General features: G+C 41.8%; 1 protein-coding gene and 1 long non-coding RNA gene across 2 annotated transcripts; both read right to left on the reverse strand.

Annotated features, from left to right (window-relative positions):
• Nucleotides 1–1,861: 1,861 nt before the first annotated feature.
• On the reverse strand, nt 1,862–5,998 carry LOC134318885 (uncharacterized). Its single transcript, XR_010013438.1, has 4 exons — nt 5,333–5,998; nt 2,465–2,510; nt 2,189–2,333; nt 1,862–2,013 (listed from the first exon to the last, which is right to left on the reverse strand). It is a non-coding gene; the product is annotated as an uncharacterized LOC134318885 (long non-coding RNA).
• Nucleotides 5,999–6,322: 324 nt separating this feature from the next.
• On the reverse strand, nt 6,323–7,145 carry LOC134319672 (cyclin-dependent kinase 5 activator 1-like). The gene has a single exon (XM_063000966.1). The coding sequence runs from the start codon at nt 7,143–7,145 to the stop codon at nt 6,381–6,383; it is 765 nt and encodes a 254-aa protein (XP_062857036.1). The 3' UTR covers nt 6,323–6,380.
• Nucleotides 7,146–11,548: the final 4,403 nt, after the last annotated feature.

An 11,548-nucleotide genomic window follows, 5' to 3' on the forward strand; every position in this document is an offset into this window, starting at 1 on the left:
CGAAATTTCGTTTTGCGTACACTTGTGTATAATGAATGACAATAAAGTTCGTATAAGTCTAGGTCTAAGTCTAAGTCTAAGTCAGCTCACCCAAATACACCGTGCTCAAGGCAAAAAATATGACCCTGGACAGGGCGTTAGAAAGAGCTTAGCATTGTCTTTTCATTTTTCACTTTGGTCAATCAGTTGGCTCGATGGATAGCACTGTCGCCTCACGGCAAGAAGGTCCGGGTCCTTTCTGTGCGCATTTTACATTTTTAACTACAGTTTCTGTTGTTTTACCCCGAGGTCCTTCTGATGGAAACCCGTTTACCTGCCCGAGGTTAAGGAATGAAGTCGAGACTGCCGTGCCAACAATACTGCTCCTGCCGGATGTGACGGGTCCCTGGCGTGTTTGCACCAAGAATGTCAGACTTTATTACAGACTGGAATGAATAATAACTCTATTATTTTTTTTTATTTTTTATTGCTAGTTATAACTTTTAGTTCATTTTATTTCTGTGTTGGTATTATTTGTGTAAATCTTATTCATTTAAAGTATCCTCCATACACCCAAGAAGGATGGGCCCTGCTGAGTCTGGTTCCTCTCAAGGTTTCTTCCTGTAATTCTAAGGGAGTTTTTCCTTGCCACAGTCACCCTCGGCTTGCTCAACAGGGGTTTTTGTATCTGTTGGTCCTGGATTTTGTAAAGTTGCTTTGAGACAATGTCTATTGTAAAAAGCGCTATATAAATAAACTTGACTTGACTCCCCGTGTCTGCATGGGTTTCCTTCGGGAGCTCCGGTTTCCTCCCACAGTCCAAAAACATGCAGTCAGGTTCATTGGAGACACTGAATTGGATAAGCGGTTAAGAAAGTGAGTAAGTGAGTGAGTGAATGAGTTTGGTCAATCGCTTTATCCTGAGTCGCAGTGGGTCCAGTTCCACCGGGGAACACTGTGCAAAACAGGAATACCCTGAATAGGGCACCAGTCTCCCCAACTTCCCCAGATATTGCCAATTATGTCTGTGTAGATGCCAGGCCAGCCTATAGCACCGCTGAGATTCCAACCTGAATCTTTGCAAAGTTAGAAACATTAGTTGCCTTATTTAATGTCATGTTTTTTGTTTGTTGCATTTTTTTGCATCTTTTCCAATTTTCCTCGCAATCTAGTCGTATCCAATTACTCTGATTGTATTACTCTTCCTCTCTACCGACACGTGTGCAGTAGCCGACAGCATCTTTTCACCTGCAGATCAGCTTTGTGTACGGAGAGCCCCCCCCCACTGATCAACGCATTACTAGTGCAGACTCCTGTTGTGCTGGTATGAGTGGATCAGACACAGCAGCGCTGTTGGAGTTTTTAAACACCTCACTGTCCCTGGTGGACTGAGAATAGTCCACCAACCAAAAATATCCAGCCAACAGCGCTACGTGGGCAGCGTCCTGTGACCACTGATGAAGGTCTAGAAGATGACCAACTCAAACAGCAGCAATAGATGAGCGATTGTCTCTGACTTTACATCTACAAGGTCAACCAACTAGGTAGAAGTGTCTAATAGAGTGGACAGTGAGTGGACACGGTATTTAAAAACTCCAGCAGCGCTGCTGTGTCTGATCCACTCATACCAGCACAACACACACTAACACACCACCACCATGTCAGTGTCACTGCAGTGCTGAGAATGATCCACTACCCAAATAATACCTGCTTTGTGGTGGTCCTGTGGGGGTGCTGACCATTAAAGAACAGGGTGAAAGCAGGCTAAAAAAAGTATGTAGAGAAACAGATGGACAACAGTCAGTAATTGTAGAACTACAAAGTGGCTGATCGGTGTATATGGCCCAAGTAAATGTGACAAGAAATGAGATACCCCCCAGGGTGAAGGTCTTCATGGCTTTATTGTAAAATCAAATTATATTATTTTCTTTGCTACTTATAAAACTAACTATGAAAAAAATCGCTGCAGTCATCCTTGAGAAAAACTGGAAGACATCGTTGAACAGCAGTCCACTTTGCTACGATATTGTGCATCTACAAATAAGAAAAAAAAAAAAAAACAAGAATAAGCATCTTTTAAAAATAAAAACCTAAAAAAACCAAGCTTTTCCTTAATTAACGATTAAAAGAAAGCACATTGGTGGTAATTTTCAGTGCTTTAAGTTATGAACAAAACACATTAAAACATTAAACAATTTCAAACAGTTACCTTCATTATAACATGGACCATGATTTCTCCCGTCCTGCCAACAATGACTTTCTTGGATTTGAAGATCTCAAATTGTGGGATGTGGTGGTCCAAGGAGTCAAAAAAGTATTGTTCAAGATCTTTCCTCTTGTGAACTCTCAAAAATCTTTAAGAATAAAACATAACACAAATAGAGTCCTAAGAAATGGCCACAATATTTAGGTAGAAACAATGTGTTTATGTCTGATTTGTATAGCTTAAGTTTGATTTATTTTAAATAAATACACTTATACCTACAGTTTTCTGAAAAGTGCTGGCAATCTGTAGACATCTTATTTAAGTCCTAAAAATGAAGAAATCACTACGTTACAGTCTGCATTTTGTACAGCTAGGTGGACATGGTGGTGGTGTGTTAGTGTATGTTGTGCTGGTATGAGTGGATAAAACACAGCAGTGCTGATGGAGTTTTTAAACACCTCAACATACACTAACACACAACCACCATGTCAGTGTCACTGCAGTGCTGAGAATGATCCACTACCTAAATAACACCTGCTCTGTGGTGGTCCTGTGGGGTTCCTGATCATTGAAGAACAGGGTGAAAGCAGACTAAAACAGTATGTAGAAAAATAGGTGGACTACAGTCAGTAATTGTAGAACTACAAAGTGCTTCTATATGGTAAGTGGAGCTGATAAAATGGACAGTGCGTGAGGTGGTTTTAATGTTATGACTGATTTTTGTACAGCTTTGAAAGTGAGGGTTTGTTAATAATATAGCACACTGCCTTAACTGTAGGCTTTAAATACAGTATGACCTGGTTATAATACCTTAATTTAAATACTGAATTAACATTTTAAGTCCATAAAAAAAATTAACCACATTTATTAGCATTCAAAACACAATGAGCACGGTTATTATAAAAAGCTAAACTGACGGGAAGTGTTCTTAGAGCTTTTGCTGTCACTTTAAAAGCTATTTAAGCCTTAATTTTGTGTTCCTGATGTTTGTAGGCATACTGCAGTATGTGCATAGAGTAAAACTTGAAAAGTGTATTTAAAAATTGGCCTAAAGTGTTACCAACGTGACAACGTGTAAATATAACAGCACAATATTAACAGCACAACCATTCTCTTATGTGTATGGGGATTCTGTCAGACTAAAGCAACACAGTTATAAAAATCTGAATTTTAGAACATTAAAACCACCTCCTTGTTTCTACACTCACTGTCCATTTTATCAGCTCCACTTACCATATAGAAGCACTTTGTAGTTCTACAATTACTGACTGTAGTCCATCTGTTTCTCTGCATGCTTTTTTAGCCTGCTTCCACGCTGTTCTTCTATGGTCAGGACTCTCCCAGGACCACTACAGAGCAGGTATTATTTGGGTGGTGGGTCATTCTCAGCACTGCAGTGACACTGACATGGTGGTGGTGTGTTAGTGTGTGTTGTGCTGGTATGAGTGGATAAGACACAGCAATGCTAATAAAGTTTTAAACACCTCATTGTCACTGCTGGACTGATTATAGTCCACCAACGAAAAATATCTAGCTAACAGCGCAGCGTCCTGTGACCACTGATGAAGGTCTAGAAGATGACCAACTCAAACAGCAGCAATAGATGAGCGATCGTCTCTGATTTTACATCTACAAGGTGGACCAACTAGGTAGGAGTGTCTAATAGAGTGGACAGTGAGTGAACTGTCCACTCTTTAAAAACTCCAGCAGCACTGCTGTGTCTCATCCACTCATACCAGCACAAAACACACTAACACACCACCACCATGTCAGTGTCACTGCAGTGCTGAGAATGATTCACTATCTAAATAATACCTGCTCTGTGGTGGTCCTATGGGGGTCCTGACCAATAAAGAACAAGGTGAAAGCAAGCATCAAACAGTATGTAGAAAAATAGATGGACTACAGTCAGTAATTGTAGAACTACAAAGTGCTCCTTTATGGTAAGTGGAGCTGATAAAATGGACAGTGTGTGTAGAAACAAGGAGGTGGTTTTAATGTTATGTCTGATCAGTGTATTTCATACTCGTGCTGTTTACTGACGAACTAAAAATGAGCTAGGTTAACAAATTTGTGGCTATGTGGCATATCATCTAGCAAGCTAGCTGCGCTAATTGCTTAATGTTAGCATTAGCCTCTGCTGATTACCTCAGCATATCCAGTTTTGAAACGTTTTCATACAAAATAATTAGGGATGCATCGATACCATTTTTTCCCAACCGAGTACGAGTACAAGTACATGTATTTTTGTACTTGCCGATACCGATACCAATACCTATTTAGAATACCGTTTTTTTTTTTAAACAAAAACACACGTGAGAAGTGACGAGAAGTTTAATGATACCACGTCCAAAAATGCACATCAACAAGTAGCGAGTGATCAAAGTGTTTGTGCGCTGATGTGATGAAATCAAGGAGGAAAAATAAATGAATCTGAGTGGATTTGGCAACACGAATAGCATGGATTGTTCTGTAGTGAGTTGGAGGTTAATAAATATTTTTGCAATGTTGGTGTTTTGTTGTTATGTTTTGTTGAGAACGATCAGGTCAGAAATACTGTAAAACGTGTGTGTGTGTGCCGGTGTATTCTGATATAAACTATATTATCCCCCTCTCCCACCTGTTTACACTCCTCTCCTGCGTTTCCCCTCACACCGTATCCTGCGTTCTCATTGGCTGTTCGACATGTCACTCATTCCCAGTCGCACATCTCAGATCAGATATCTGATGTGCTAGAAAACTCGAGCGCTCGGTGAGCTGGTCGGATCGAGTTGTTGGATAGTTCACACTTAGCGATCGAGAGCCGAGTTTTGATCACTGAACGAACGCCGAGTTGCTCCCGAGCCGGCAAATCTAGCGCCGACCAGTCGGCGAGCGAAAATCAGGGCAAAAATCGTGTAGTGTGAACTAGGCATAACGCAGCAACGTGCACTAGGCACACGGTATCGGGTGTTTAGTATCGGAGCCTCGTTTGCGAGTACGAGTACAAGTTAATGAGCGCGGTATCGGGCAAATACCCGATACCAGTATCGGTACTCATGCATCTCTAAAAATAAGTACATTACTTAAATTACATGAGTGAAATCACTAGGATAGTCTGAAATAAGTGAAGTACACTCATTTTATTTAAGAAAGTAGTAGTGTTACCTTTTACAGTGTGGTTTTGATGCTTTTACAGTGGCAACAGTGATGCACTGAGGGTTTAAAGATGCAGCAGCAAAGGTCTGAAGGCTCTCAATGTGTAACATCAACAGATGTAGCCTCTGTAGCGGCAGCGACAACAGTCTGGAAGCTCGGAACATTCGGCAGCAACAGAAGGAAGCTTCAGATTTCAGCCATGCAGCCGACCTGGCTTGGTTGGGACCTCAAAACACAAATAATCTGAGAAAAGAGACTGCAGTAAATGTAATCGTTTACTGTCTGATTGTGGCACTATGTGTTAGGGCTTTCTGTAAAAAAATTGCCACTTGCAAGGGTAAAGAAGCAGCCAACTACTTCACAAGCATTAGAGGAGGCGTGTGTTAGTTTGTGGCCTTCCTTGGTCAGTGAAGATGTCATTCAAGTGTCAGGGGTTACCAAAGTGCAGAGGGGAATCAGGTATATTTAAATTAGGCCCGTGCTAAATTAAAAAATAATAATATTTAGATTAAATTAAATAACCTAGCTGTTTTTTTTATGCATTTACTCCTCATTTCCCTCCCGATTTAGCGCATTCAATTTTGTCCTCCGCTGCTAAGAGATACCAGATTGCATCCAAGGAGAGCACGTCGCTGTACGAGCCTCTTCCGACACGTGCACAGCCCTCCTCTTCTCGCCCCTGCATTCTGCCAATCAGGGTCCTTACACAGCGTATGAAGATCCACCCACCCACCCACACACACACACACACACACACACACACACACACACACACACACACACACACACACACACACACACACACACACACACACACACACACACACACACACACACACACACACACACACACACACACACATAGTCCGGCCCCCACCCTGCAGATACGGTGGCCAATTAGTATCTGCTGCAGACACTGCCAATTATGCCCGCCAGATGGTGCCCAGCCGACCGGTGGCAACACCGAGTTTCGAACCGAAGGGGGTTCAGAAACTCTGTGCTGGTGTGCTAGCGGAATATCCCGCTGCGCCACCTGGGCGCCTACCTAGCTGGTATTTTAACGGGTCATACCACTTTTCAGCTCATTGAGGACCTGTAAGAAAAATTCTGGGTCAGTGTGGAGCAACAACATCTTTCTACTTGTTTTGTAGATGATGTCCAGAACGCGCTTCCAAAAGACCTGCTTGTTTTGTGCCTTGATAAACGGCTTGACTGGGTAGCAAATGTCATAACCAGCATAGGAATAATACACATAGAGGCAGGTTAGGAGCACAGAGCGTAACTCCTTCACACTGGCCACCTCGGCCGAGATGATTTCCCGACACAGAGCGTATAAGAAGACCACACTCCCTTGCTCAATGTAGCTCTTGTTCTGCCAGCCCACCAGCGTCAAGAAGAAATCAGTTTTTAGCAGCCACTCTGTAGGCATCACTGGAGTCAGAGATTTCAGCTGAGAGCAGCGACGGCACAGGAACTCCCCCAGACACTGCAGAAGCTCCTTGAGAGACGAGTTCATTAGTATCAACTCAGCCTCATGTGTTTTTGCAAAAAAATCTACATCACTCAGGAATTTCATATGGCTCTGGTTGCTGACGTTCTCCTCAGAAACTTCATCCAGTTCGTCTGAACCGTTGGGTCTAATGAGAGGTTCGGTCTCCGGTGCAGGAGCCACTCTGCAATGCCGGGAAAGGATCCGAGAAAAAAAGTGGCCTTTTTTGGCCTTGGCCTTTTTCTTCTGCCCTAAGGCATCCTGATCATGCACAGGTTTGTCCACCTGTTTAGAGAAACTACTATAGTAGGTCGTAGAGCGTCCGTTGCCCATGGCTTGTTTCAAAGCAGGTTGAATTCAAACAGTATCCAGCTGTTAATAGAAAATAGTGGTTTAAATATTAATGTTTTCAGACTAAATGGATTAGCTCTCTAATAGTGGATTTATTTAACAAATATTCAATAATGAAAGAAATTAGGATGGGAGCAAATAAGCTGTGCTTTTTTCACAGCACTGTAAGTCGGTGTGGTGTTTCAATAGGGTAAATGTGTGTCTGGTCATTTGCACACAGCCTAAAACTCTATGGGGTTGTTTACTATCTCTTTTATTTAAAATATAACACCCGGCTCATTCCTGGGATCGGGTGCCTTTTGGACCTTAAAACTTTTTGAAAATGAAACACTGTTTTAATTTGTTTTTACATGTTATACTTTTCCAAACTAATATTTATTTATTTATTAAATAGGATTTTAGCATCATGTTTTACACTTTGGTTACATTCATGACAGGAACAGTAGTTACTCATTACACAAGGTTCATCACTTCTCAAGGTTATATCGAACACAGTCTTGGACAATTTAGTATCTCCAATTCACCTCACTTGCATGTTTTTGGACTGTGGGAGGAAACCAGAGCACCCGGAGTAAACCCACGCAGACACGGAGAGAACATGCAAACTCCACAAAGATAGGACCCGGACCGTCCCACCTGGGGATCGAACCCAGGACCTTCTTGCTGTGAGGCGACAGTGCTACCCACTTAGCCACCGTGCCGTCCCCAAACTAATATTGGTCAAGCTAAATTACACATGCACCTCATATACACTGTGACGTCCACCTTATACAGATTAGGTCGTAACAGGGCGGACCATAAGAGGGTGGACATTCTTACATAAAATTAGCCATTAGATAGCGAGTGAGCAAAACCATGCTAGCATAAAAGTGAATTCTCTGCTTTTTAGTATGATTATTTTTTAAATGATCAAATCGTATTGCTTTTTCTCATATATCCCATTACAGGAAGGACATGTTATGGTTGACCATATAAGACTTTTAGAATAAAATGTGGAAAAAACAACAGTAAAATGAGGAGTTTAATAAGCCACTCATCTTCCACAGTTGTTTTCCCTCCAAAAAAGAGCATGTGAGTTCCAGGAAATGATGGAAAACATCAAAACAGCTCTTCATTTTAAGAGATAGTAGTAAAAAATAACAGGGTGGACAGCAACTTGAGGGACGTGTGAAAAACCCTTATAATCAGCAATAAAATGAAACAATCTAAGGTTTAGAGGGACTTAAGCAAACCTTTTAAACAGTATTGAAAGACTGAGTTATTTTCATGATTAAACCTCATATATCCATCACTAAATCAGAATGTACAGTACTGGGAACATGGGAAAACCTCTGGTATCTAAGAGATAAAAACATTGTAAAATGTATACAGTAATTTTAGGGGGGGGGGGGGGGGGGTCTGAAACATTGTGTTCAGTATTTAAAAGTGTCAATTATTTCAGTAAGATGTTTAGAAATTGTATTGTTTAAAATTTACTTAATAAGTACAATGATCAGTACTGGGGACACAAAAGGCACCGAATTGTAGGAATGACCCACCCATATTTGGATCAGTTACTTTTGACCAACCACCATATAACAATTTAAAAACATACTTAAAAAAAAAAAAAAAAAACAACAATTTCATTAAATAAAAGAGTAGAACAGATGGTGCTACACAGATTAATAACTTAATTAATCATTTTTTATAAATATAAAACATATTAAATAAATAAAAATTACTCAACAGGTAGGAAATGTTGCTTCAACTCACCAGCAGGTCTGTGTGAAAGTGAAATGAAAAAGCAAAGGCAGCAGTAATAAAGAGCATCCAATTTAGAACCCTATGACATCACAACAGTAGTGGCCTCTAAATCAGAGGGTCTGGTGTGACTATGTAAATGTGATTTTTAGGTCCTCCCCCTTATTATTACCACATTATATATATATACAGTGTATCACAAAAGTGAGTACACCCCTCACATTTCTGCAAATATTTCATTATATCTTTTAATGGGACAACACTATAGACATGAAACTTGGATATAACTTAGAGTAGTCAGTGTACAGCTTGTATAGCAGTGTAGATTTACTGTCTTCTGAAAATAACTCAACACACAGCCATCAATGTCTAAATAGCTGGCAACATAAGTGAGTACACCCCACAGTGAACATGTCCAAATTGTGCCCAAATGTGTCGTTGTCCCTCCCTGGTGTCATGTGTCAAGGTCCCAGGTGTAAATGAGGAGCAGGGCTGTTAAATTTGGTGTTTTGGGTACAATTCTCTCATACTGGCCACTGGATATTCAACATGGCACCTCATGGCAAAGAACTCTCTGAGGATGTAAGAAATAGAATTGTTGCTCTCCACAAAGATGGCCTGGGCTATAAGAAGATTGCTAACACCCTGAAACTGAGCTACAGCATGGTGGCCAAGGTCATACAGCGGTTTTCCAGGACAGGTTCCACTCGGAACAGGCTTCGCCAGTGTCGACCAAAGAAGTTGAGTCCACGTGTTCGGCGTCATATCCAGAGTTTGGCTTTAAAAAATAGACACATGAGTGCTGCCAGCATTGCTGCAGAGGTTGAAGACGTGGGAGGTCAGCCTTTCAGTGCTCAGACCATACGCCGCACACTGCATCAACTCGGTCTGCATGGTCGTCATCCCAGAAGGAAGCTGACGCACAAGAAAGCCCTCAAACAGTTTGCTGAAGACAAGCAGTCCAAGAACATGGATTACTGGAATGCCCTGTGGTCTGACGAGACCAAGATAAACTTGTTTGGCTCAGATGGTGTCCAGCATGTGTGGCGGCGCCCTGGTGAGAAGTACCAAGACAACTGTATCTTGCCTACAGTCAAGCATGGTGGTGGTAGCATCATGGTCTTGGGCTGCATGGCAGTTTTCCAACAGGATAACGACCCCAAACACAACCTCCAAGATGACAACTGCCTTGCTGAGGAAGCTGAAGGTAAAGGTGATGGACTAAACCCAATTGAGCACCTGTGGCGCATCCTCAAGTGGAAGGTGGAGGAGTTCAAGGTGTCTAACATCCACCAGCTCCGTGATGTCATCATGGAGGAGTGGAAGAGGATTCCAGTAGCAACATGTGCAGCTCTGGTGAATTCCATGCCCAGGAGGGTTAAGGCAGTGCTGGATAATAATGGTGGTCACACAAAATATTGACACTTTGGGCACAATTTGGACATGTTCACTGTGGGGTGTACTCACTTATGTTGCCAGCCATTTAGACATTAATGGCTGTGTGTTGAGTTATTTTCAGAAGACAGTAAATCTATACTGCTATACAAGTTGTACACTGACTACTCTAAGTTATATCCAAGTTTTGTTTCTATAGTGTTGTCCCATGAAAAGATATAATAAAATATTTGCAGAAATGTGAGGGGTGTACTCACTTTTGTGATACACTGTATATATATATACACCGATCAGGTCAGGTCATATGACCACCTCTTTGTTTCTACACGCACTGTCCATTTTATCAGCTCCACTTACCATATAGAAGCACTTTGTAGTTCTACAATTACTGACTGTAGTCCATCTGTTTCTCTGCATGCTTTGTTAGCCCCCTTTCATGCTGTTCTTCACTGGTCAGGACCCCCACAGAGCAGGGGGGTCATTCTCAGCACTGCAGTGACGCTGACATGGTGGTGGTGTGTTAGTGTGTGTTGTGCTGGTATGAGTGGATCAGACACAGCAGCACTGCTGGAGTTTTTAAATATCGTGTCCACTCACTGACCACTTTATTAGACACTCAATTCAATCATGGACAATTTTGTATCTCCAATTCACCTCACTTGCATGTCTTTGGACTATAGGAGAAAACCAGACTCCCGGAAGAAACCCACACAGACACGGGGAGAACATGCAAACTCCACACAGAAAGGACCCGGACCGCCCCACCTGGGGATCAATCCCAGGAACTTCCTGCTGTGAGGTGACAGTGCTACCCACTGAGCCACAGAGTAAGGAAATAATGCACCAAGGATCTTATACTGTATTACAAATATCAAACTTGCCTGGGTTAAAATCAGTGGTGTAACTAGGAGCTCATGGGCCCCAGTGCAAATTTTTTTTTTTTTTTTTATTATTTGTATATATATTTATATATATGCTGATAAGAATTAATTAAAGGTAGGTGAAATTAAATTAAAGTGAGGTGAGTGGTTGAGTTCATGTCGTGGAGGGGCCCCTCGCTGCCATGGGCCCCAGTGCACTTGCCACCAACCCCCACCCCATTCCCCCCACTGTAGTTACACCCCTGGTTAAAATCCATAAAACAAACTGTGTCCATATTACACATCCCATCTCATTTAAGGTTTAGGAAATGAGTAGCTACTGTTCCTGTCATGAATGTGACCAAAGTGTAAAACATGACGTTAAAATCC

The sequence above is a fragment of the Trichomycterus rosablanca genome, chromosome 8 (assembly GCF_030014385.1).
Source record: "Trichomycterus rosablanca isolate fTriRos1 chromosome 8, fTriRos1.hap1, whole genome shotgun sequence".
In the NCBI taxonomy this organism is placed as follows: domain Eukaryota; kingdom Metazoa; phylum Chordata; class Actinopteri; order Siluriformes; family Trichomycteridae; genus Trichomycterus; species Trichomycterus rosablanca.

Coding starts and splice junctions, on each gene's coding strand:
- LOC134319672 (XM_063000966.1), bottom strand. CDS start 7,145: ATGGGCAACGGACGCTCTACGACCTACTATAGTAGTTTCTCTAAACAG.